At 38.5% G+C, this 27,973-nt stretch overlaps 2 protein-coding genes across 2 annotated transcripts; one reads left to right on the top strand and one right to left on the bottom strand.

The window, feature by feature from the left end:
* Window positions 1-3,128: 3,128 nt before the first annotated feature.
* On the top strand, window positions 3,129-20,784 carry rint1.L (RAD50 interactor 1 L homeolog). The gene is given in 14 exon segments (NM_001130943.1): window positions 3,129-3,311; window positions 3,778-4,013; window positions 6,247-6,488; window positions 6,652-6,825; window positions 6,908-7,057; window positions 9,857-10,013; window positions 10,739-10,849; window positions 11,528-11,753; window positions 13,967-14,104; window positions 14,422-14,621; window positions 15,112-15,326; window positions 15,715-15,895; window positions 15,974-16,092; window positions 17,528-20,784. Coding segments are annotated over 13 exon segments (2,358 nt in total). The 5' UTR covers window positions 3,129-3,311; window positions 3,778-3,791; the 3' UTR covers window positions 17,751-20,784.
* efcab10.L (EF-hand calcium binding domain 10 L homeolog) lies at window positions 18,449-25,548 on the bottom strand. The gene is made up of 4 exons (XM_018252654.2): window positions 25,393-25,548; window positions 23,818-23,982; window positions 20,513-20,594; window positions 18,449-18,638 (listed from the first exon to the last, which is right to left on the bottom strand). Exons 1-4 carry the CDS (start codon window positions 25,493-25,495, stop codon window positions 18,596-18,598), a joined length of 393 nt encoding a protein of 130 aa, XP_018108143.1. The 5' UTR covers window positions 25,496-25,548; the 3' UTR covers window positions 18,449-18,595.
* Window positions 25,549-27,973: the final 2,425 nt, after the last annotated feature.

Below are 27,973 nucleotides of genomic sequence, written 5' to 3'. Positions count from 1 at the left end.
AATCAACTATACAAGAAAACAACTTTCAAAAATCCAAAATTAGCAAACCAAACTATGAAACTGAAAATGAAAGGCTTATTATATAGCACCAAAACAATCCATTCTTGCAAAATCAACCCCCTTCCACAATCCCATATTACCTTTATTTACACTTTCTTTAAGTCTTATAAGAAACAGTTCTCTCTTTTTAACTCTCATATCAATAGTGCCCTCCTCCCTTCATAGGGTTTTATAGCATCTCATTATCCATAAGAAAAATCTGGTTACATCAGAGATAGGGTCTGTAGGTTTGTTCTTAAGTTGAATTTGTATGTAAATTGTAACCGGTACCTTTAATGCAATTTATACAGATATCTGTCTTAACATAGTATTTATTTTACCTTTCCGTGCATATTTATTTTTACATTTCAGTAGACAACACATGCCTGGGGGGGGTTTATTAACGCGAAATTTCAATAAAGGACAAGCAAACCACAATATATTGCTCGAATAGTCTCCGTTTGTAAATGTCTTTTGTATGTAAGTCGGATGTATTGATCTCTCTGTCATGAGGTCTGTATGCTTTTTACAATTTAGCTATTTAACTTTGCATTCTGGTGATTTAGTGCCATGTTTTACATAATAATATGGGGTTTAAATGAATCTAGTAATCTTGCTACAGCCTTAGAGGTACTGATGCTGTTCTAGCTGCTGAATTTAACACCTTTCAATATGGACGGTCCTTCCCATGTGACAAATATTTTCTGACCAAGGGTTAGAAAAAAAACCGATAAAATCGGATGCTATTTCTGAAGGAATGACAATAATGAATGGATAATGCATGTAATAAAATAAGGGAGTGTGTTTGAAGCAAGCGGACAAAGGGTCCTGAAACCCATCATGGTAATTTCAAACCCCCCTTTTAAGGAAATGTTAATATATTTTACTACAGTGCTATGTCCAGAGACCAACATTCCTCCCATTAATGCCTTTCAGACTCTGCCCTACTGTATTTTTGTGGATTGGAGTTAAAATAAAGATCAAGGACTGCACTATACCCGCTTGATTGTGGCAGTTGGTGGCGCTGTTATGAACCCAAGCTTAACATGGCACCTACATCTAGGTGCTGATTGCAGTCTTAAAAATGATATATACATGTTTATAGACTTACCATTTGTTCCAATCCAAAGAATCCTTATTTCTGGTGATGTATTGGGAAGTTTTGGCTTTAAGCCAGCAATCTTCATATATATCTACACACAGTGGTAAATAGTATTATATTTTGCTAGTGTTTATGCTTTATGAAGAGTATTTTGTTGCAAATTTGAAGTTACACACAAATTCAGTTATATTTAATGACTGTATTGTCTTCCTTTTTAAAGAAAAGCTAAATTGTTTCTTCCAGAAATGCCTGCATAGTAAATAAGCCTCAAACTTTTGGGGAAAATAATGCCTTTGTGTGTCAGCTTCCTTCTGCCAAGGCCATTTTATATAAGAAAAAATAAAGCTGCCCTAAAGATTAATATTACTCAAATGGTCAGATATTGGCACTGACTTTTTTTATGCAGATGTGATGCACAAGAGTTTTGTCATCTGTTGCCAATAATGGTACAGCTGTGATGTTCATGTTTGTTGCTTGGAATTCCTTATGTTGGAAAGGGCTAACTTATTCAGGACTGCAGCCCTTTTTCTCCCTGCACCTTCCAAGAGTTATTTGCATATGGAGTAGTTGTAGTTCAGCAGCAACTAATGCAGTCTGGAAAATAAGAGAACCAGTATATAGGGTATATTATAATAGCTTACCACTGTGTACGGTGGGCCCGGGTGCACACGCCCCAAACCTTCAGCAGAGGGAGCAAACACCAGAAAACTACAAAAAAGGCTGGCACAAGACCACACCAGGTAGAAAAGCAAAAGCCAGATGATAAAAGTTAAACATTTACGTTTTATTTTCCATAATTAAAAACAAAGGCCTGATGCGTTTCATGTCTAATAGGGACACTTAGTCATAAACCTTTTCTACCTGGTGTGGTCTGGCTTGTACCAGCCTTTTTTCAATGTTTACTGCAGTCTGGTTATTGACAACATAACTGTTGTTAAACCATACAGTTAAATAAGATATGCATCGTTGCTATTGATGCCATATCAGCCTTTTATACCTGGTCGTCAACTAAATACATATGCTACATGGCTGAATAACCAGGTAAGATCCATAAAACATGGTTGCACAGAATGTAATGCAGCCAGATTTATGCATCTGATGGAAAAACGTTTTTAAATGGACAGAGGCCAAAAGCTACCTACACAGAAATCGTTAATTCAGAGACATCCCACTTGCCACCCGCCCAGTCAACTGCCAGCATCCCATAGTTTGGATTTCTGAATAGATAGATGAGTAATAAAAAGTAGCAATAACAATACATTTGTAGCCTTATAGAGAATTTGTTTTTCGGATGGGGGTCAGTTTAAAGCTGGAAAGAATCAGAAGACAAATAATTAAAAAACCATGAAAAAGAATAATGAAGGCCAACTGAAAAGTTGCTTAAAATTAGCCATTCTGTATCACGAACTAAAATATAACTTAAAGGTGAAACACCCCTTTAAATCAATAAACTCCCAACACAAAATGTAAGGATCATACAGTGCTACTAGGAAAGAGATATATTTGCTTTATGTAGGAATACTGTCACTGTCAGTGCAGATGGAGGACAAACGATCCTCATTGGAAGAAAGCCGAGGCATGACGTCGCAAGGAGGAGAGCACGTGACTGACATTTGCGGGAGGATGAATGGCAACCTGGGACCTGTCAGGGAAAAGTAAGAGGAGATCGCATAACTAAAAAGACAGGCAAGAAGGAGGAGTATGAATGGTGTAGGCAGGATGAGCTGGCATAACTGCTGCTAGCACTGACGATGGTGTGAGTTACAACTATATTCCCCTTACCAGTACAGTCCATTTTTAGTGTAATAATGAACGTGTTAATAAAGTTGTGAATTACCAGAGGACTCGGACAGGAAGTAACGTGTGTGTAGCGTATGTGAGAGGAACCCGGAAGTGTATACATCGCTGGAGAGACTATGACGTATCCGGCAGTGATGTGTTGAACTGAGAGCGTGCACAAAAGTGATGTGTTCCTAGTGTTGGTGACAGCTCACAGAACTTGCAGCAAGATGGGATACGCGAGACCTACAAATGATCCCCGGAACTGCTCTTTGCAAAAGTGACTCTTGAGTCCTGGGCTCTGGGCCTGCACATGACATTTGTTCTTGAGCTACACAAGAGCTTATTTCAGAAGAATTCATCACATTGGTTACAGCTTTGTTTTTTTATAGTAAGTGTTTTCTCCCCGGGGGGCTTGCATATGCCAATTAGGGTCATGTGTTTTTGTGTGTATTGTTATGTACTTACTATCCCATTTCCCCATTGATCTGGGGACTGACACTATAGCAGTTTTTACTGAAATTCTTAATGATTTTGCCTGGAAAAAAAAAATATTTTTTTAAAAACGATTTTTTTTTTTATAAATATAATATACATTTTTGAGTTTATATAAATACAGATAAACGAAATCTGTTAGTTTTATAGGAATACACAGTGTGAAAAATCTGTCACTTTAAAGGGAATGGTCAGAGTTGCTTTGCAGCAAGTGCTAATGTGTGCAGCAAGCCGTAAAGTACACCTGCACCTATTACACCTAATATTAAAAAAAGGGGGATATCGTTTCCCTTCAGTGTCTGTGTTCTTGTAGTGATTTTTAATTCACATGTTATAATTAAGCAGAATACTGATTTTTCTAGTTCACAGGCCAATTATGGCTTCTTTTGAGACTGGGAAAGAGTCCGACGCTTCCAACCAAAGTGACCACAAGAATCCCAACGAGATCTGTGGACTGGTGGATATGGACACATGTGAGATTCCATCCTATGTGTGTGAATTTGTTGAAAAGGAGATTGGAAATGATTTCAAGTCGCTAAAAAAAGTTTCAAACCTTATAGAAACAATTACAGAAGAGAAGAAACATTTGGAGGAACAAGTAAGTACAAGTTATGTCTATAAGTCCTGTTAAGGATGACCATTTGATCTCTTGAAAAAACCCTGAAGATTAAAAGGGCATTGGCTTCAGTTAGAGGTACAGTTGATAAAAGTGCATGAGGTGTAATTTTTTTTCTTTTTTCTTTCAATAGTTTTTATTGTTATTATTTCCAACAAATGGGGAGGGGGTACGGAAAGAAGAGAAGGGGATAGGGTATATAGAGTAAAAAAAAAAAAAAAGGGGGGGGGGTTGCCACACATTGGTTACATATGAATATCTGCATTCACTTATCGAGCTATCACATTTCAGTTCCTCACAATGTTACTATAAAATACCTTACTGCAGTATGCCTTTTTATCAGTAAGTCATAGAATATACAGACTACCTTATTGCCTGAATTCCCTTACAGCAGCTGCTCCAAAATATTGCTTTCGTACATCTAACTGAATGGGCATCTCAAGATATAGTGCATTGATCTCTGGGCTAAGTATTTGGGTACTATGCATGGTCAGTGGGTGTTAAAGGGGACCTGTCACCCAAAAAAAATATTAAAAATCCTATTTTATCACATTAGTCAAGCAAAATGAACTTTAATTACACTATATAAATATTTGAATCTAGCTTCCTTCAGTCTGGGATTTCAAAATTATAACAAGCAGGCAGGAGCCATTTTGTGGACACTGTTATTAAGACAAGCCTTGTATCATCTCAGAATCTTGTTTGTGCACCAGAATGGGGGACCTGATGTCCATCCCCATGCCCTGGATACACAATTAAATGGTAAAGAGAACAGGGGAATATGTGGAGAGCAGTGACATCTAGGAAGTGCTGAATGGAAAGTGAAAGTAATTGTCTGCCCCGCCTCTATGCCACTGGCATAGAGGAGTGGCAAACAATATTTGATTGACAGCTGAGATTTTTAAATGAGCTTACAACAGCTATGAATGCTTTAATAAAAAAAAGAAATTGGATTTTATGTTTAATTTGAAAAGGACTTTTATTATACAGATTTTTGTGTCTGGTTGACAGGTCCACTTTAAGCACTCCAGCCCATGCCCTAGCCATGTTGTTTGCATGTGTCTGAATCTCTAAATCTAAACCACCGTAAATGTGGTGTAATTTGTTGATCTCTCTGTTGGTGTACCCCAAGCATTAAGGTCTTCCTTATTAATTTCCATCAACCCTGCTGCTATTCAGGCAAAAACCAAATAAAAAATGACATGTATGTCTGCTCCTAAGGAGTAAGTATACATATGAAGTTACAAAAGATGTCACCATGTGGTCTCATCACAAAGAACCCCAGTCCGAGGGTTGCCAAAAATTGGGAAAACTCAAAATAGGTGAAAAAGACCCACTAGTAATAAATGCAGTAGCTTAAGTAGTTATAACATTTTAAAATATTTATTAGGACACATAGCCTAACGCGTTTTGTGCCAAAAATCATGCAATGCCTTACTGTCATAGTGTCTTGGATGGCTGCTCTCCACCTGAAACTTAACATGTCCTACAGTGAACTACTTCTATTCCCAGCTAAACCTGGCCCCAAGGCTGGTGTCTGGGTGTCACCTTTATCCCATCCCTTAATTATTCTCTTTTCAATGATTTTTATTTTGCTTTTTCAACATGTATACAATAGACCGCACATAATAACAATAAGTAAGTATCTGGTGTCCATAGAAAAAGGAAGGAAAGAGAGAAAGAATGGCAACCCATCCCTCAATTTTTCAACCTACATTGCATCCCTCACTTTGCTAGTCTTTCTTTACAACAACAAACCCTTGACCTGTGCACTATTACCTCACCACCATTTTGTTCTTTCCTTACAAAAGGGCAAGGGGAGAGTGGCTGGGTGGGGGGAGGCTGAGTCCAGGGGATGCCTTGGGTACCTTTATGTGTCACCCTGGCTCTGTTGTACATAACACCAAATTCTGAAGTTTTAAGAAGAGTTTAATCCAGGGCATCTTCACAGAAAACTATACTTATGAACATACAGGCATAAAGATAGATATCAGTCACTAGAGAGTCTTTGAACATTGCTCGATATTTGTATAGCTATGGTAATATGTTAAACCTATGTTTGAACCTTGAAAAAAAAAAACATAAAAATTGAAAGCTAGCAAACATCTCTGTGCTTTGATTCACTCTATTTGTGACAAAACTAAGGTAAGGATAAATCTTGGTTATACCTTCATATAGCATTGTCTTTCTTTTGTATGTTTTCTTTTAATTCCAGGTTCTCACTGTTTCCTCTGAAGCTCCTAAACGAATCCAGGCAGCTTTAAAGAATGCTGAAAATTCAAAGACAGCTCTTGGTCTTCTGCTCCAGAAAGAAAATGTAGTGACAGAATCAATCAGTAGGCACCTTGAAGAAGCTGCACCTTGGATGGATGATCTAGGGGTATTGATCAGTCAAATGGAAGAGGTTGAACGACACCTTTCCTACCTGAAATGGATCTCACAAATAGAAGAGCTCAGGTATAAAAAATATCACTGTAGTGGTTCATAAAAACACTTTAAATCGTTAAATGTCACTCTTCCTTTTCAGTGTAGTACTGTGTAATTTTACAGTTCAAATGCTTTCTACAAGAACTTTGCATATTTAAACAGGTGAACGTAATTCAATGCTTTTACCTCATAGTGATAACATCCAGCAGCATCTCATGACGAATGATGTGGCGGAAGCTGCCAGCACACTGGTATGTATGGCAGAACTGGCCATAAAACTTCAGGAATCTTCTTGTTCCCATTTATTGACCTTCATCAAGTCTACGGTTCAGTTTTGGCATAAAATTCTGAAAGATAAACTGACAAGGTAGGGGAAACATTTTATTAAGGAATACTATAAGGGGAATATATACTGTGTTTACACATGGTGTTTATATTTATTTCTTCAGTGACTTTGAAGAAGTGTTAAATCATTTGCACTGGCCTTTTATTGGTCCTCTTCCATCATCCGCCTCTGTTCCTCCTGCGTCGGCCAATGTAGCAGAGATCTACACTAATTTTGAGACTCTCTTTTCTCAACTACTTAAGCTTCAAACTTCGTATCCTTGTTGAATAACTGAAAATTACTTTGATTGCTAACCTCTTTATTTAGTCATTTTAAATACATTTATATTCAAAAAGACGTCAACAATGGTGAGAATAAAATATGGCAATTTTACTGTTGGCATGAATGGTACGGGGAGGGTTCCTTTGAAAACACTTTGCAACCAATATGTTTGGTCTTAGAACTGGTACTTGAGGAAGTGCAGAGTGTTCCAGTCATAGAGAAAAAGCACACTCCTATGAAATCCTATTGAAAAAAATTAAATGCCAGTCACACAGCACAGAATTGAACTTATCCATCTCTGCATAACAAAAAGTAAGGTGTTGCCTAAAAGAAATATGCTAATTATGTGCAGTAGACATGGATGGGTGTTTGTCCCATTGTAAGCTGCTTGACAATGCTTGATATCTATTCCAGTTATCTTGTGCTGGAAACTGTTATGATATAGTTTATATTGTTAATGTATATTTTGATTAAACTTTTGAAAACATATTAGGGGTCATTTACTAACATGAAACACAGACACTGTACATTGTGCAACATTGCATGATCATAATTAAGATTGTGGTTGATCACTACCACCCCAATGCTGACCGTGATCAAAAGTCATTTAAGCAAGCACGGGTCTGTGTGGTTGAAATGGGAACATTTATGGGGGGGATTAGATCCTTCCCGCATCTCTCCTCACTCCCTGATATTGCTATATGGGCTTTGCAGGGTATTAAGTTCCTAAATGAAATTGTGCTAGATCAGTGATCCCCAACCAGTAGCTTGTGAGCAACATGTTGCTCCCCAACCCCTTGGATGTTGCGCTCAGTGGCCTCGAAGCAGGTAATTATTTTTTGAATTCCAGGCTTGGAGGCAGGTTGTGGTTACAGAGACTCCTTTAGGCTGCCAGTCCACATAGGGGCTACCAAAAGCCAATCACAACCCTTACTTGGCACTAACCAGGAATATTTTTTCATGCTTGTGTTGCTCCCCGACTCTTTTTACATCTGAATGTTGCTCACAGGTGGAAAAAGGTTGGGGATCCCTGTGCTAGATGGAGACATAAAGCAGTTTCAAGCCCTTAAAGAGAGCCACCAATTACCTCAAAGCATGTTCTTTAGATATCTTCAGCTCTCACATGCTTTCCGTGCACAATTCCCTATCAGACCAATAGAGGTAGCAGATACCACCTATCCCACTTTTATACTATTTTGGGGCAAACCACCCAAGACCCACTTGTTAAAGCCCTAGAGAAATGGAAAAGAGACATCCCAAACTTAATGGAGGAGTTGTGATAGAAATCCCTAAAACAGATACCAGACTTAAGTATATCTCACCCCATACAGGATTTCCAAAATATTCCCCCAGGCATCTGATATTTGTGTAAAATGTGAACATGTGACATTGGTTCTTACATGCATGTATTTTGGCACTGCCCACTAATACAGTGCTTGTGGAGAGACATTGTGGGTTACATCTCTGATATTTTAGAATTGCCAAGAACAATGTTACCTCTGATTTGCCTGCTTGGGGTAGAGGAAGTTATGGACATCATTAACCACATCAGCCTGTGCTACCTTCAACTTCTTTATTATGCAAAAAAAAAATTTAAAATTAGAACGCAACAGTCCCCCCAACTATACCAACCTGGTGCAAATTGATTAACAACTCTCTGTCCAACCAGAAGCTGGCACACTATGCTAGGGGTTTCCCGCAGAAATTTGATGCAGTCTGGGGTACTTGGGTGTCTTCATGACAAAAAAAAAAACAAACTCCACGGGATGTGTTCAAGGATAAGTTGGCATATTTACCATTGATTCCTTTCCCCTCCTCTCTCTGCTCCAAACCTTTCTTTTCTCGCTTCTCTTCTTTACCTACAACAACTGTTGTTTAAAATTAAAATGTAAAAATAAAAACTTGAAAAAAAAAAAAAAGATTGTGGTTTGCATAGCACTGGTTAAGGGAGAAAATATAGAAGGGGCAGAGTGTAAAGCAGGAGAGTCCAGTACATAAAGGGGATCTATCGGGAAAATGAAAATTTTATATAAGCTTCATCTTGCTGAATTAAGAATCTTTATGAATATAATCAATTAAAAATTCTGTACCATATATGAAATAATCAAGTTATTCCATACTCTCCCTCTCTGAGCAACTTGTCTCTCTTCATGTAGTCAGTTTTTTATTGACAGGTCTAATACGTGCTTTAGGGGCAGTTGCACCGTTAACCTAGGTGTTCACTCTTTAAAAACCGTCTCTGATGGAAATACTGTTTCTCTGTGTGCAGGGTGTTTGCCAGAGTATGTTATTTTGTTATCTTTTGTTTGAGCTGGAGTTGATTATTTGAGTTATTCTGCTAAGAAAGCGATCCCCCCCTCTAAAAGATATATGATACCTATCTGGCAATCAAAATCTGACCCAGACCTCAGCATGAAGATAGCATGAAGACTGACAGGTTGTGGAGAGTGAGATACTGAAAAGTAACTTGATTATTTCTTAAATGGTACAGAATTTTTAATTGATTATATTTAGAAAGTGTCTTATTTCAGTGACATGAAACTTATATCAAATTTTCATTTTAATGATCCCCTTTCCTCCTATTTGCAAGCCCTTGTGCTCCATTCAGAGAGGGCATGTGAGCATCCTGCACCTGAATTGCACCTTGTCCTCTCGTTGTTAATGGGCCCTGTTATGTGATCTAAAAAAAAACTCCAAAGAATGAAAAGTCATGTATAACTTCCGCATATATTTTTTCTTATGATAATGTGGCATCAACAATCACTGTTAATTCCTTAAAACAAATGCCTAGTGATGAATTGATCACCAAACCTAAAGAGATGCCAGAGAAATACTCCCTTCCTGCACCACCTCCTATAATGCTTCCCATACAGCTTATGCTTTCCCCTCTGCAGAAGAGGTTCCGGTATCATTTCACAGGCAACAAGCAAACAAATGTTTTAAGCAAGGTAAGGATTTGTTTTTTCAGTTTGCAAACACAGAGTAATTAATCTTGTGGTTTTGGCACTGAATATTTCATACCTGATATTAATGTTATAAATCAACTTCAAAACTAAGCAGGTTATGTACACAAGCACCTTTTTATTGAACTGGCATACGTTATTTGTTTATTGCCTAGAGTGAAAATGTAGTTCAGCAACTATAGGATGGCCTGTGGAGTGCATCATTGGTTTAAAAACATATTCTCTTTGTTTAGGAAGTGTAGTTATTTCTTCCATAGACATAGAAACTGGCGCAAGTCTAGGAAACTTGTGTAGAAACGTATATATACATTACAGCTGATTTACATTTTTTTTTCTTCACATTTCAATAAAAGTAAATTATGGCATCGCAATGGGGCCAGAAAAAAGAGAAACATCATTTAACTAGTAATATTGTTTGTACAGAACCTTTCTGTTCTGTACAGTGCATTGTAGTTATTCCTACTGTTCTTTCATTATGCCATAGCTGTTAAACTCAATACAAACTTATAATGAAGTGCAGGAAAAGAAAAAGAGAAAAGGCAGTAGAATACACTAAATCAATATTAATGTTATGAACAAATAGATCTAAAGCACATTCAGTGTCAACGTTACCTATGCAAGTGACCTTGTCATTGCTGCATATGTTATTGCTTTATGAATGTAAAATTATTATAATGTAGTTTAATGGGTTGTTTTTTTTTGTATTCTAGCCTGAGTGGTACCTGACCCAAGTGCTCATGTGGATTGGAAACCATACTAAGTTTTTACAGGAAAGAATTCAGCCTATTCTGACAATCGCTGGTTCGTCTGTGAATGCACATGTAAGAGGTTACACCGATATATCCACAGTACACTGATGTATTCCCTGTCTAACTTAGATATGGTAATAACAAGTCCATATCCATGAAATACCTTTTTCTTTCAGTTTAATTATGCATTATACGGGTATAAATAGTGTGTGTGTGTGTGTGTGTGTGTGTATATCTCTCTCTCTATATATACACATATCTATATACACACATACATACATACATACATACATACATACATACATACATACATACATCTTATAGTTAATGGCTATGGGGGGGGGGAGACTTGCCATGCAATGGATGGTTAAGATTCCAATGGAAAGAGAGAATGTCACAGAAAACAGAATCAGAGGACTAGTCTGCATTTCTTTTATAGATTTTAAATTGCATTTCAGTATAGTATTGTTGCGCTAATTAATTAATAACAATCAGCTTTGGTGAATATACCATCCCTGGATCCAGCATGATTTGATGGATTCCTGCTCGTGTGATTACTAATACTTCCCACAGAAGTCACTTAAAAAGCCGATTGTTGATACAGTAAAGATTACATTTGAATAGTTCAGTCCAGAAAAATAAAAACAAATATTCACTTTCATACTATATCTTTATAAGCAAGCTCAATATGTCAAGCTATTGTTTCTGTAGTGAATATAACCGCAGTGTTTGGATATGATTATACCCTAGCTGGAGTTCACGCGGGGTTTAGTTATGCTGGTGCTGGAGAAGCTAGCAGTAGATATCCCGTTACTGCTGTATGATGACATTCTATTTTGTCACCTTGTGGATGAAGTACTGTTGTTTCAAAGAGAACTTCACACCGCACATGGGTATCCCAGCAATCTCCCAAACTGCATGCACATTCTCTCTGAAGAAACCTGTTTTCAAAGATGGCTGACCGTGGAAAGAAAATGTAAGCATTTATTGCATTCATTGTGAGAATTTATAATTGACTTTGCTGTGCCAGAACATTTCATTTAGCGTTCATAGTGCAGACTCCTATCCATGGCCTTATAGAAAGACCTTTAATGAACTGTCACTAGTGAACATCCTATAACATGCCTAAATTCTAATTTAAAATATCTAGTACAGCTATGGGATTCATTATCCGCAAACCCGTTCTCCAGAAAGTTCCTAAATTACGGAAAGGTTATCTCCCATAGACTCCATTTTATCCAAATAATCCAAAGTTTTAAAAATTATTAATTTTTTCTCTGTAATAATAAAACAGTTGCTTGTACTTGATCTAAACTAAGATATCATTAATCATTGTTGTTAGTAAAAACCAGCCTATTGAGTTTATTTAATGTTTACATGATTTTCTAGTAGACTTTGGGTATGACGATCCAAATTACAGAAAGATCTGTTATCTGGAAAACCCCAGGTCCCAGGCATTCTTGATAATAGGTCCAATACCTGTAGTATAATAAACATTTGTATTTAAATTTAAATTTTTAAATTTTAAACCTCAAAAACACTATAAAACCACAACATGTAAAAAAAACAGCACTGTGAAAACATGCCTGTCATTCACTCACAGTATGGCTTCCTCCCACTTTCCTTAAAATCTGCTACATTTAGACCATGTCATTAAAAGCAGAAAGGCACAAATGTATTCTTTGCAGTTTGCGTTTCTTTCAGTTATTGTGTCTATACAGTCTGTCAGATATAAGGAACTCTCTTGCCAATATTAAAACAGATGGATTCATAATCAAGAAATGACACACACAGAGTTGTTGTAAGCAGACTTTTGTCAAATGAAATATAGTGAAATGTAGTATACGACTACTGCAACTACATATTTGCAACTATTAATTCTCCATTCTAATTTATTTCACAAACTTTAAAACATAGGAACAAAGAAAATAGTCATTGTGGCATGTGCAAAAGTTTGAACACCCTTATTATTCAGCTTGCTTTCCTTCAAATTGCTCATGGTGGCTTGTCAGGTATGTTTAGTATCATTGGCTTGTTGTGGGATCCGTGCCTGTTTTAGCTCCAGCTTCTTGGCTTCACATTGATATCCGGAATGTGCCGATATTAAAAGTGTAATCAGTTCTTCTCTCTCGTCTACAATGTTTCCTGTGGAACCAACCACCACACATCCCAAAACTTTCATGGATCCAGCCCAGGTCTGGATTGCGAATCAAAATAGGCCTTGGCATTCAGAGGCCCAACAGCTTCAACAGGGCCACTAAATAGTGACTTTATATGGCACCAGGCACGTTTCAGGGGCTGCTGCCGCCTGAGGCAGCAGCCCCAATGCCGCCCCTCCTCCTGCTCCGCTCTTCTAACTACCAGCGACGGAGCGGGTGGAGGAGGGGCCGCATCGCTAGTGCAGTGAGCGCTATTGCGCTCGCTGCGCTAGAAGAGCTGAATTTCCGTTTTAAGAAACGGAAATTCGGCTCTTAAAGTTACCAGAGGCGGCTTTTTGCCGCCCCTGGTAACTGGCCGCTCCGTGCCGCCTGAGGCAAGATTCTCACCTTGCCTCATGGCCGGAGCGGCCCTGTATGGCACTTTACAGCAGCTCTGGAATTTGCCACAACTCACAGATTGCCAGTCCAGGCCTGATCCATCCCCATGTTTAACAGTCGACGAGTTTTTTTTCACCAAACAAACCATTGGTGATTTTGGCCAAAGCGTTAAATTTTGACTTCCTCGGTTCACAGCACCTGTTTGCAAAAGGCTAGTGGGTTGCTTAGATGGTGGTCTGCATACCTCAGAAATTGATGTTTGTGCAGAAGTTACAGTTAAGGTTTCATTTGCCCTTGACTCTTTAATGCAGATCATGTTTGTGCAGACAATGCTGTACTGTGGAACATCACTACTGTGTTAGCCAAACTTCCTTTGTAAGACACTTGAGGGTTTAGCTTTGCCTTTCTGGCCAGTGAACAAGCAGCTCAATCTGAAAGTTTTCGTGTTAGGTTCATGTTTCATACTGCTCACACTTTTGTCACAATTACTATTTTCTTTATTCCTATATTTTAAAGAGGTTCCAGCAGTTTTTTACTACCTTTTCTTGCAAAATGAATACAATTTATCTTGCAAGTGGTGCCAAAACTTTTGCATTCAGCATCATCTGCATCAGAGGTTTGACATTTGTTTCTTGTGTCAATTTTTTCCCAGTGGCCCTAGAAAAGATGGATTCCATGCTGTCTGCCGAGGCTGCCTGGACCTCACAATATAAAGATATATCTGATGTGGATGAAATGAAAGTTCCAGATTCTGCCGAAACATTTATGACGCTCCTACTTGTTATAACAGGTAACTCTTACAATGTAATTATCCCAAGAAAAAAAAAATGCTGCCTCAACCTACTCCTTTTCATGCCAGAGAGCCTACTATAATGGATTCTATAATGTTTTCATGTATGTTCAGATGTTATGAACCATAGGAAAAGCTTTCTTTCAAATTCTCGCAAAGTTTCTTACCGCCATATAACTAAAATAAAATTCATCGCCTCACAAGACTTCTATGCTGCCCTCTGGATGTTATTACAATAAACCAAGAGGATTTTTTTTTAAATTGTTGTAACCCTTTATTGCTATTCATATAAGCATGTTTTTACCTTTTTTTCCCAGACAGGTACCGGAATCTGCCCACAGCACCCAGAAAGCTAAAATTCCTTGAGTTGCAAAAGGATTTAGTTGATGACTTCAGGATACGTTTAACCCAAGTGATGAAGGAAGAGAGCAGAGATCCATTAGGCTTCAGATATTGTGCAATACTCAATGCTGTCAACTACATTGCAACAGTGCTTGGAGATTGGGCTGACAATGTTGTAAGTAAGACACAAATTAACAGGTGCCGTCACTGCTGCACACTCAGTCTTTCTCCTCCCATGATACAGGGGAAACACTTGCACAGCTGCAAATTATTTCGTTTAAACCGTTTTTGTTTGTTCTGATTTTCTTCTGAAAATGTAATGTAAGCTAAGAGCCCGTGATCCAAATAATGCCAGCATGCAGCGACTTTGAAGAATTTGTTCATGCTGATTATGGTGGGGCTAGTGATTGTGTACATATCTCAGCTCCCTGAGCCATGTTCTACTACAGTCAGCCCAACTAAAACTACGTGTAGCATACTTTAGGCATAAAAACATTAGACAATGTAGCTAGACTTGTGAGACAGTTACTTGCTTATGACTATGCTCCATTGTTCCTTTATGACGAATTATCAGAATTCAGTGCTTGAGAAGAGAAATATCCATAACCCTAATTTCCATAGCCCAAAAATTAGTTTTAGGCCTAACTTTTCTTCTGTGTTTCCAGTTTTTTTTACAGCTTCAACAGGCTGCTCTGGAGATTTGCACAGATCTCAGTGCCAGCAGTAAGCTACAGCTTGGGCTGCTTGCCTCAATGGAAATCTCTGTCTTCGACGACCTGATCAACCTTCTTGAGCGTCTAAAAAATGACATGCTGTCTCGTCAGGTAGAACATGTATTTAAAGAGGTCAAGGAGGCTGCAAGGATGTACAAAAAAGAAAGGTAAATAGGAATCCTTTAGATCCCAATCTGCACCTTATACTGTTCAATAAAAGTAATGAATGTGCTTTAAAAGTAACAGTAGCTCAGAAACACACATTTTCATTCACTGACCATTACAGCATTAGAAGAATTTAGTACAAGGTAGCCAAATGTGTTCAGGTACAGTGAAATCCTGAAATTACAATCTGCAGTATATTTGGTAACATAAGCAAGTTAAAACGACTTGCCAAAGCCAAGTCAAAAAAAGAATTGAACCTAAAGTGAAGCAGTCAGCCTCACAATATCTATCTGTATTTCTTTTTTTATTGATTTGGTTTTTAAATCAGATAAGGAAACTTCATGTAGCAAGTTGTAGCTAAACTGACTGAAATGTTATTGGTTGTTCCAGGTGGCTGTCACTGCCTTCACAGTCAGAACAAGCCGTCATGTCACTGTCTAGCTCTGCCTGCCCAATGCTTGTGGCACTGAGAGACCGTCTTTTGCAAATGGAGCAGCAGCTATGTCACGCTTTATTTAAAACTGTCTGGCAGATGCTTGCTGAGAAGTTGGATCTATTCATTTATCAAGATGTAAGTAGTACTCATTTTGGCTGAGACATACTTGTACTCTATAGGCACATCTTATTTACTGAGCTTTATTTTTCTCAGATAATCCTGGCCAATCATTTCAACGAAGGGGGAGCAGCACAGCTACAGTTTGATATGTCACGGAATCTCTTCCCTTTATTTTCTCACTACTGTAAAAGACCAGAGAATTATTTTAAACAGTAAGTCATCCAACAAATTTCTTTAGACAAACAGATTAGCCCTATTGCTTGGCCCAGTCACAGCACACTTAGGTGCAGATTTATCAAGGGTCGAATTTCGAGTTTTTTTTAAAACTCCCATAAATTTGACCAATCGAAATGTATTAAAAATATCGAACTCGGGTGATAGGATCGACCTGAAAACTCAAATCTAATTCTCTGAAAAAAACTTGAATGTCAGGAAGGCAGCAAACATCTCAAAATTGATCCCAGGACTTCTCCCATTGGCTAAAACAGCAATTCGGCAGGTTTTAGGTGGCAAATAGGGATCTCTAAAATCAAATTAAAATTTAAAAAAAAAACTTGAATCAAATTTTAACAATTCCCTAATTGAATTTGACAGTTTTGGCCATAAACAACTCTTAAATTCAGATTTGGATTTTCAATTTAACTTTAAATCTGCCCCTAAGGGATTTGTGAGTCCCTGGGCACTAACAAAGCACATTTTATGGGGCCAGAAGCTGATTTTGGAAAGTATCTTGTATGATACTGATTCATAATTCACAATATAAACATACATCATCTTTCATGTGTATACTTAGTGGTACTGACAAGTGGTGTAACGACATATACAACAGATCCCTGCAGTCTGAATGAAACTCAGGATAGGGTGCAGGATAGACCATACCTAAATCCTGCCACCAGCCTACACATCATAATCAATACCACTCTCATAAACCCGGCCAACATTGTACACATTGGAGAGGCACGGTTCTCTGCTCTGTTTTATTCACCAAGGTTGCAAAGTGCAAAAGACATGACTGTATGTTCCAGTGTCCTGCACTTTGCATCTGCTCTGTGCAAATTCAATGAGCCCTTATGTGGGAAAAGGAGCCTTCTTCTTCTTCTAAGGCCAAAGTTACAAGTTGTGTAGGGTCCGCACAGCATCTGCTTGAGTACAGCTAAATGGAGTGAAGCTTGGCTGAAAATGCATGCGGTTTTCGAGCCAAATTCCGCTACACTCAAGCAAACTCTGTGCTTGTCAGTGCAGCTACACATACAAAAGCAGATCGGAGCTGATCTGCTTCTCTTCACCAGCCTACAATAACACAGGCAGAGAGAAGTGGACCCTACTTAATGTGTAACTTTGGCCTGATCGGAGTCTTCCTCTGAGGTACACTACCCTTTTGAGCTCTTCCTTATCTTGTTGGGACATGGGTTCTCCATAGGTAAGAGAGTTGCTCATTGAACAGAATTTAGAAACCTGTTCTTACACAAACTCTGCTTATTCAAGGGTGTAGGAAATAGAATTTGTGAATTTTCATTTTGGCACCTCTTGAGCACTATGTATATTTCAATTTTAAAATGTTACTGCTAAAAGTAGTGCACATTTAGCCTCCATGCAGATAAACCCCTAAATCTCATTCTTTGCATGTCCATATGTTTTTCTCAACAGTGTGAAAGAAGCCTGCATCATCCTGAATTTGAATGTGGGACCAGCCCTGCTGCTAAAGGATGTTCTTCAGTCTGCAAGTGAGAGTTTGAATGCATGCAATTCTAATGACAAGCTCCCGTCTTCAACAGCTGCCTTGAATGAACTAGGGATCTATAAACTAGCACCACAAGATGTTGAAATTCTTTTCAATTTGCGGACAAACTGGCCCAATGCTGGAAAGTAATACTTCCCTTTTGTACTCTCACAGTTTCCTTTACATTGGTCACAGTACATTGTACAGATGTATACTAACTGCAGTGAGATCATTAAACTCTTGTATTTTTACCACCACCAATTAGCTACTGGCAAGGCTTTTTGAATTCAGGAAAAAAAGCGAGCAAGGGAAAAACAGTATTTGTTCCCCAATAAAGACTTTCTGTTGATACACTCTTAGTCACCTTCAAGCTCAGTTTGCCCTTTAAACCAATCTAGCGCTTGGGCTGAGATCCTTTTAAAGCGGTGTTTCCCCTTTAAGGTAACTTAGTATGTGATAGAATGGCCAATTCTAAGCAACTTTTCAATTGGTTTTCAATTGGCGTTGCCGACTCCCTTAAAAAAACAACTGCTCTGTAAGGCTGCTAATGTATTGTTACTTTTTATTACTGATCCTTCTATTTATATCCCAGTCTCTTATTCAAATCATTCCTTGTCCTTTTATCCTTTCTATACTGATGACACCTTCATTCACATCAGTTCCTGTCCCAGTGCAACTGACAATATAAGGTCCCCTATTATATTCACACAATACACTAGTGTCAAAGTTATCAGAAGCCAATCTACCTTCCCTTATATTTTGGAGTGTGGGAAGATGAATGCATGCCAACCTGGAGAGATCATACCAACTCCTTTAAGATGCAGGAATCAAACATAATATGCTGATAATATTGTAAAAGTCTGCTTTTTTATTTCCAGAAAATGGTTTGAAGGTTTATTTGCTGAATGTTTTCTTTAACAAAATACGTGAGACAAATCACAAACAACTCTGTTAATAAGCGCAAGTGAATGCTCTGAAACTGCAGGGAAAAGATGCTATGATTTAAATGTAGCACAGGCAGATTTCAACTGGATCCTCCTGCAGGAAAAGAAAAGATAGTAATTATTTCATTATCCAAAATAACATACTAATCATTTATTTCTAGGAAAGCTTGTAGACCTTTAGAATTTAATGAAACTGCTAGTCTGTAATCTGTTAATCTTCTAGATAAAATGTACTCCAGCATCCACTAATAGTGTATGTTAAATGTGGATTTGTTAGAAAATACCCAGGGAAAATGATCTTGACAAATATTCCAAAAACTCAAGCAAGTCAGTTAAATATCACACTATTTAATACACAACTTTTGGTCTGTGTTTCAAGCAGGTTGTAAATAAAGAAGCAATGGGATCTATTAATTAGAACGCTTGGGACTGGTGGTCTCTGGATAAAAAGTCTTTCAGCAAACTGGATCACTATACATTAGGCTGTGGGCACAAGGGCTAAAGGGTTTTGCTGCTCTCTAAGCTGTATATTTTTGAAAGCTTAGAGAAGCAGATATGCTCCATGTCTCTGGTCAATTGATTTGAATCTGATCCGCCTGTGTTTGCACACACGCAGCAGAGGTTAGCCCAAATATGTGAAAGGAGGCATCTCGGGGCTGACCTCTGTTGCGTGTGTGCAAACACAGGCGGATCAGATTCAAATCAATTGACCAGGGACACAGAGGGGAGCTGCAGCATATTTCTGCAGTCTGAGAGCAGCGGAGCCCTTCAAACTGTGTGCCCTCAGACTTAGGTCTGCTGAAAATATTTAAAAATTCAAATGGCTCAATAGCAATTGCATGGAGGTGTGGCTAAATTGTCCCCTGTGCTAGGTGAACATACATTCAAAGGTTGTTACTCATTAACATCACTCTAATCACAGTACCATAATTACTCAGCTCCACTGTATTTATGACTATGAAGATTTTCATTCATCCAGGTCATGGTATATCTAATATAAGTAATTCAAAAACTTTCACTACTCATCCGAGCAGCTTCTTCAGTTCAACTGAACTGTTGAACTGAAGAAGCTGCTCGGATGAGTAGTGAAACTTCTTTAATAATTACTCAGCAAGTCCAGTTGTTATAGAATTACTTATATTTGATATCCCCTGTATTAGTTAAACCTTTTGGCAATCATTTTTCCAAAATAAGCATTTCGGCAATAGTCGAAGAGTATAGAGTCATCAACCCCCTTCTCTACTACCATCTTCCTCACTTTTAGCTAGAAAGAGTCAGGGTAATGTGCACAATGCAAATGTACCTTCCCTTCCTCACTTATTTGTACTCCTTGTATCATAGTGCTGAACAGGTAAGAGCTTATTTATACAAGAATTAAACGATTTTGTTAAAATAAGTCCTCATTGGCATAATGTATATTTTATGACAATAGGGGCTTATAGGAAAATTTTACCAAAATGTGACTGCCCAAAACCCAGTAAAATGTCCCCAGACAACTCCTCTTCAGCAGTTCAATTTGTTTTGTGAAGGTATAAACCCTCTTGTTCTAGACTGTTGGCTCTATTTGGGGTTTTGTATGTGGCTAGAGTAGATACTGAGGGGTATCAAAGGGATTAACATTTTCATGTCTAGCCCCTATGTGACCAACACAGGACTTCTGACACTGGCTCATCCAGCAGTTCCCATGGTAGGAGAGGGGACATTCTCCAGACACAAAGTCTGCAGGAGGTAGTTGATATACTTTATCAGTGAGTTTATATTTAATAAGACTAATCCCAAACTACAGGGTTTTTTGTTTGTAGGCATCAATATGACATTTAGTTAATATGATAAAGTTTCACTAGATACACATCACTCACTGGCAAATAATATCAGCGAGTCCTGATGTATTCACAGTGATACAATTAAAAGAGAAACTGAATGATGTGCAGCCACAGAAATACACAGATTATACTGACAAACACTTACATGCTATGTTTAAAAAGCTCCAGTGTGATTCTCCCACCAGGTTCTTCCACGTTTGTAATATCAATGCCAAGAGTTTTTAAAGCTGCAAGGAAAGCAACACAAGGTGAAGAAACTCAAAGCCAAATTTTATAAAAGGTCACAATCATACTCAATGTGCCTTTTTAAATATTTATCTAATGAACTTATTGCCACCAGTTTTATTTTACTAAATATATCCAGCTTCCATTAAATGATATATTGTTAATAGTGCTTGGATCAGTTTCTTTGCTAAACTGTCTTTTCTTAGTCAGTCTGCAAATCAGTCCTGTTAAAGGGGTCCACCACTAAAAACAATTGTACAATGAAAGAAAGTTCTTATTAACCTTCCAGTATCCATTAATTCAAAATATTCAGTGGTAATAAAGTTATAAATATAGTTGAAAGTTGTGGTTGTTTATTCCTCCTTATTTCTTCTCTGGTTTTGACTGTAAGGGCTATGGTACACTAGGAGATCAGTCAACCGCAAAAAGTCTCCTTTTCCAGGGTTGATTTGTCTCCTGCAAATGCTTTCCCACTGGCAAAAATGTAAATCATCTGTGGGAAAACATGTGCATCACTTTGGTTTTCTGAACATTGGGCGACTTCAGAAAGCTGAAGCAACTCATATGTTTTTCCACAGTAGATTGACATTATTGCTGGTGGGAAAGCATCTGCAGATTACGGAAGAGATTTATCTTGGGTGGCTAATATCCTTGAGTGCCATCAGCCTAATAATGTTACAGAAGTCATTTCTCCAGCACTTTTAAATCAACTGGCTCCTACATTGTTTCGGGGAGGCACACTTTATGGCTCAGAACCCTACAGTGATCTAAACTACAGTTTTGAGACGGGATCTCAGATTGCTATGATGCTATTGTAATGCTGTGCTAGAATCTCTACCATAAAGCACAATTGACAGAATCTACAACTTGTAAAACACTGTAAGTAAAATGTTCCAGCTCCCTTGCTATTTTTTCCTAGTGTAAGAATATATATTTTTTTCGTTCTAAATTCTCTTTGCAATTAGACAGCACTAAGCAATACACAAGTGTGTTACCATAGGTGCATTTCCACTGAATTCAGCCAAAGAAATGAAGATTGCAGTTGCTTTTCTGGAGAAAGGTACAGCACTAATCCCCCCCAAATCTACTTTGTCCACCCTTTTTGGGCTACTTCGACTTCGATTCGAACTAAAAATTATTCGACCATTCGATAGTCGAAGTACTGTCTCTTTAAAAAAAAAACTTCAACCCCCTACTTCGCCAAGTAAAACCTACCGAACCTCAATGTTAGCCTATGGGGAAGGTCCCCATAGGCTTTCTAACAAATTTGTGGTCGAAGGAAAATCGTTCGATCGATGGATTAAAATCGAACGAATTGCGGTAAATCCTTAGACTTCGATATTCGAAGTCGAAGGATTTAACTTCGACAGTCAAATATCGAGGGTTAATTAACCCTCGATATACGACCCTAAGTAAATGTGCCCCTCAGTCCTCCTAATAGCACGTCACACACAATCGAGGCAGTAGCTGCTTCAAGAACTGATGCTGTCCAATAAATAGACATATGTAGGACTGAAGAGGCACAGGGACATGCGCATCAGTGTTTGTAGCAGACAGACCCAAACTACATATGACTAAAGACGCGGAGGACTTAATACAGGACAGACCTTTGAAAAGGCATATTGTGGAATTTGAGAGTTGATAAATCTTAAGCCACTTATTTTCAGTAATTCGTGTGTTTTGGTAAAAAGCTTTACTACTAATACTGCTTGACCTCTCAGCCGCATTTGACACTGTAGATCACCCTCTCCTCCTCCAGTCCCTCCAGTCACTTGGCCTTCGTGACACAGCCCTGTCTTGGTTCTCTTCTTACATCACCAATCGTTCCTTCAGTGTCTCCTACAATGGAGTAGCATCTTCTCCCCTACCTCTTTCTGTTGGAGTTTCCCCAAGGCTCTGTCCTGGGACCATTACTATTCTCCCTCTATACTTCCTCCCTTGGCAAATTAATAAATTCTTATGGTTTCCACTACCACCTCTATGCTGACGATACTCAGATCTATCTCTCATCTCCTGATCTCAACCCAGAACTCCTAACTCGCGTCTCCTCCTGCCTGTCCGCTATCTCTACCTGGATGTCACAACGCTACCTTAAATTAAACCTCTCTAAAACTGAAATGGTTCTCTTTCCTCCAACTAACAACAGTAGCATCCCCGAAGTATCCATCATAGTTAACAATTCCACTATCACCCCCTCTCCCCAGGCCCGGTGCCTTGGGGTTATCCTAGATTCTGCCCTGTCATTCACTCCTCATATCCAGTCACTTATTAAATCTTGTCACTTCCACCTAAGGAACATATCCAAAAATACGATCATTTATCACCCAAGACGCTGCCAAATTCTTATTCACTCTCTCATCATATCGCGTCTAGACTACTGTAACTCTCTTTTAATTGGCCTCCCCCTCCAGAGACTGTCACCTCTCCAGTCCATAATGAACACTGCTGCGAGGCTCATACACCTCAGCAACCGCTCCTCCTCTGCCTCGCCATTCTGTCAATCCCTGCACTGGCTTCCGTTACCTTTCAGAATCAAATTCAAATTAATGACACTGACTTTCAAAGCACTTCATAACTCTGCCCCACCCTACATCTCTAAACTCATCTCTATATACTCACCCACTCGCTTACTACGCTCCTCTACTGACCTGCTACTCAACTCTTCTCTCATTACCTCCTCACATGCTCGCATTCAAGACTTTGCAAGGGCTGCACCCCTCCTCTGGAACGCTCTCCCACGGTCTGTCCGACTTTCTCCCAACCTTTCTACTTTCAAGAAATCTCTGAAAACGCACTTCTTTCGAGAAGCCTACCCTCACTCTGCTTAACTACCAAACGCAATACCACATTTCTCACCCACTTAATTCGATCTTGCCCACTCCCACACCTTGTGTATTACTCCCTTCCCTTTAGACTGCATGCCTATGCATAGGGCCTTCCTCACCTTTTTGTACCTGTATTGATTGTGATGTTTGTTACTCCATATATTCTATGTATGTAATTCATGTGATGTAGTTGTATAATCACATTTACTTTACAGTGCTACGCAATATGTTGGCGCTATATAAATACATGTTAATAATAATAGTGCGGGAAATAAATATACATTTTATAATGTAGGTGAACCTCCCTTTTATACAAAAAAGTTATAATGTGTAAAATAGAATGTATGGAATACACAGCTGAAATGACTTTTTCAAGGATAAAGTACACCTAAGTATTTACCTTCCATATATTGTGTTCCGGTTATATATCCTTGTCCTGCTGGATCAAGAATTCCAAATATGGCATCCAAGTTAGAGTCATCAAAAAGGCAAGGATAATCCACATCTGACAGCCTGGCATATTTCAGATTTTCTAGTTGTTTTATCAGGAATTCTCTGGGCCTTTCTGCAGAGCAAAATGTAACTGTAAAAACTAATTGGTTTTTTCACACAAGAAATGATCTATAACATTTGTATGTGGACACCATATGTGGACACCACACAAATCATTTTTTTTTTTTTTTAATTTTTCCGTCTACACCATACAGTACAAACAAGGATACAGCTGTAGAGGCGGGCCTGCAATAGCTGGGGTGCTGAGAGGGGCACTGACCAAAAAGCAGTTTCTTATATGTTTATGAAAAAAAGCATGCCTCCCAACTGTCCCATTTTGAGCGGGACAGTCCCGCTTTTGACAGCTCAACCCGCAGTCCCGGATTTGTACTGACATTTCTCTTCGAATTTCTCTTTGATCTGCTGCACTGAACAGCCAGTAAAAGATACAAAGTTTCTAACTTAATTGGCTCTTGGCAGAGAGCCCAGAATACATACTTACGATACTGTAACAGTTTCAGATAAGATAAGAACAAAGACAAACAACAGCTTAAAGGGCAATTGAAGGGCAACCTTCATTAGAAAAACTGTAATAACACATCAAAACCATAGAAATGTGTTCAAACTTTCATAACCTGCCAAATTTTGTAAAATGGACATGGTAATTAGGGGTGTGGCCTCAAAAATGGATGTGGTCAGAAAAATTTCACCATGCTCCGCACAGCAAATCTTTATGTCCCTCTTTCTGTTTCCAAAATGTTGGGAGGTATGAAAAACAGTCTAATTTCCAAAAAAATGAGCAAAGTATGTGACCGGCTGGATTGTGCACGACAGAGCTTTAAAGGGGTTGCTCACTTTGAAATGAACTTTTAGTAGGATGTAGAGAGAGTGATGGTTTTGATTTCATTATTATTTGTGGGTTTTGAGTTAGCTTTTTATTCAGCAGCTCTCCAGTTTGCAATTTCAGCAATCTGGTTGCTAAGGTCCAAATTACCCTAACGACCATGCACTGATTTGAATAAGAGACTGAAATATGAATAGCAGAGGAACTGAATAGAAATATGGGTAATAAAAAAGTAGCAATAACAATACATGTGCAGCCTTACAGAGCATTTGTTTTTTAGCAAATTGGAAAGAGGCAAAAACTATAAAAAAGAAAAACGAAGACCAATGTAAAAGTTGCTTAGAATTAGCCATTCTATAACATACTTAAAGTTAACTCAAATGTGAACCGCTCCTTTAATGTAATTCATTACATAACAATAGATGTGAGTGTCGGGTTAGGGGAGATATGAAGGAGACTGTAGAACAGGGAGGGAGCAGGGCACACACATTTCGCTAACGTTCAATAAAGGACATCTATTTATTTAGACAGAACAGATTGAACATGGAGGGACAGTTGTCTTTTTGCAAGTAAAGTCACCTAACAATGTTACTATGAGCAGCAATGTAATGTATCCTAAAGAAGGAGTGTGAGGCTTACCAGGGCGATGATAAAGTAGAAGACTAGTCAAGTTGTTTACCAGCTCTGGGATTCGATTCTCCTGCAAATACTTCTCTGCTTCCATCTTGCGTACAGCTGCCATCCTTACCTTCACAGTGTTTCCCGGTTGCTTAGAGACGAGTTGTTCACCAATCACGCGCGACCTTCTGCTTTGAATTCAAAACTTTATCAATACGGGCAGATCGGCTAGCTACTGTAGTATAAAGCAGTCTTACGTACAGCACTCAGCAGCTAATAGTTTTATCAGCAATAGCACTAGGCTACTAGCTAAATACAACTTTCTGCTTTTATCAAGACATGCAGAATGCTATAACTTGCTATAGCAATATTTTTGCAATGAAAGAATGAACTTATCCAATGTTGAAACAAAGTACTCATTTGATATTTCATTTGCTTCAAAAGAGCACCCCTAATAGCTGCTATAACTTCTTGCTAGAAGCCTCTTTGTATCAGATTTTTGAATGTAATGAAACATTAAAATACTAACCATTTCAAAAATCAAACTCAATTCTTTAAAAACAATGTGAGGGATATGTGGAGGTCTTTAAATTACTACTTTGTCTAATAAGCCATAGTAACTAATCTGCAGGCAGCATATACTGCTCATTTGTTTCTTATTGGTTACTAGAGATTTCTAGATGTGGGCAAACTTAATTGTTAGGTAGAAAGTAAAGTTCATTCAATGCAAAGTTAATTAACATATTGGGCTGTATGTCTACATTTTTTGTGTTTTCTAGCCATCTTTTTTTGTCGTTTTTTTTTCACTAAAAATGCCATGCTGAGATGCAATTCCATTCAAACCAAGAACATCATGGAGTTTTCTTTCACTTCTTTATCATTAAATTCCTAACCCTTAACCATTCACAACGCAGGAAAAATGCTCAGTTTTTTTTTTTAGTATTACAGAAAATGCAAGCAACAAAATTATAAATCGCAAAGAACAAATATGTGAGAATATATCTTACATGTGAAATTCAGCAAGATAAAGAATTTTAGACATTTCAATCAATCTCTGGAAATTTGATTAATGTGCAAAGTATGAACAATGCTGCAAACTCCGGGTATGAATATGTTCTTGAGGATGTTCACAGTGCGTGAGCGATGATTCAATCCTTGATGTGAACAATATTCAGAATGATGTTACCCTGGTCATGCAGTGTGTGTGTGTGTGTGTGTAAATAGGGTTATGCACGTGTGAGTTGTGACAATGAATGTGTATTTAAGGCTGGGGCCAGGTGTTCCAGATCTCGGCCTGTGGAGAAAGCAGGCCAAGAATCTGCTCCTCTGCTGATGCTTTGCTGACAAATTTCCTTGGCTTGATTGCAGGCACACGCAGTGGATTTCAGTATGAAATGCAAAATCTCACATTTTTGTGCCAAAATTGGTAGAGTCTGTCTGCACCAGTGCCGAAGCAATGTATTCAGGTGCAGGCACAATGAGCATCAGGGCAGCAGCAGATTCTCAGCCTGCATTTCTAACTGGTTGGTTAGTTTTAATCTATGTTATGTGGTTTCTGTGTAATAATATTGAAGTTTTAATAACTCACATAGGGTGCCACCCAGCTTGTGTTTGACTAGCCTAACTGGTAAATCACCAAGCTAGAGCAAAGGTTGGTATTACAAGTTTTACCGTTATTTGTACCAGCCCACCTCTGAGCCACCCATTTCCTCACTAAACAGCATAATTGCTATACCTATAACCTTACATCACCTAGTAATGGGAGTCATGTCTTGAACTGGTCCACTAATTGAAGGCAAAAGAGGGATGGGATTGACAGGGGAGATGTGCCAATAAGGCAAGTTAAGAAGCTTACTTCAGGCAGCAGCACCTCGCTAGTTACCATGGGCGGCAAAAATGGCACTTCTGGTAACTTTAAGAGCCGTGGTCATATACCCTAATTCCATTGCCCTCTTGCCCAATACATGGCAATAAAATATTACAGACATAAGAAACAAAAGAAATTGGTTTTTACCAATTACACCTAGCATTACTGTTTAAAAATTGGTAAAATGCAATAATGAATGTACCTCTTGGATTTAAGGCTAGCTATTGAGGATGCAGTGCCGGTTTGCAGGGTTTCTCATGTTGCTCAAGTTAATTAAAAATTAGACAACATTTTTGACTGGAAACTTGGATTGCTACCTTTTTAAAATAATTTTTCCTGCAGGGGCTGGGGGAGGCTCCACAAGGGGCATGCTGTGATGTTAATGAGTGGAGCTATAATATCACAGGAGTCCTGTCGTAAAGTATAGATCAACTGCAGATTTGGTGACTATAGGGGGTGCTGGGGGGGATAAATGAGCGGATTAGAGGGGGGCCCGGGGGCAGATTAAATAGTTAGTATGAATTTACTCGCAAGTATATTGCCGGGAAATTTGTAATACCTGTTCGGCCTTGTCTGGTATTTTACCGGTTAGGTTGGTAAAATACCGGCCAGGTGGCAACCCTACTGGAAACCCGAAACTTTAGTTTTCCAACATCATGTGTATTTCTAAAAACCATCATCACCAAACAATGTATTATTTTGCTTTTAAGAATAAATACCAGAATGTGCTTTTTT

The sequence above is a fragment of the Xenopus laevis genome, chromosome 3L, assembly GCF_017654675.1.
Source record: "Xenopus laevis strain J_2021 chromosome 3L, Xenopus_laevis_v10.1, whole genome shotgun sequence".
Classification (NCBI taxonomy): Eukaryota; Metazoa; Chordata; class Amphibia; order Anura; family Pipidae; genus Xenopus; species Xenopus laevis.
Note: the sequence above shows the minus strand (reverse complement) of the source record. Positions and strands in the feature narration are given on the sequence as shown.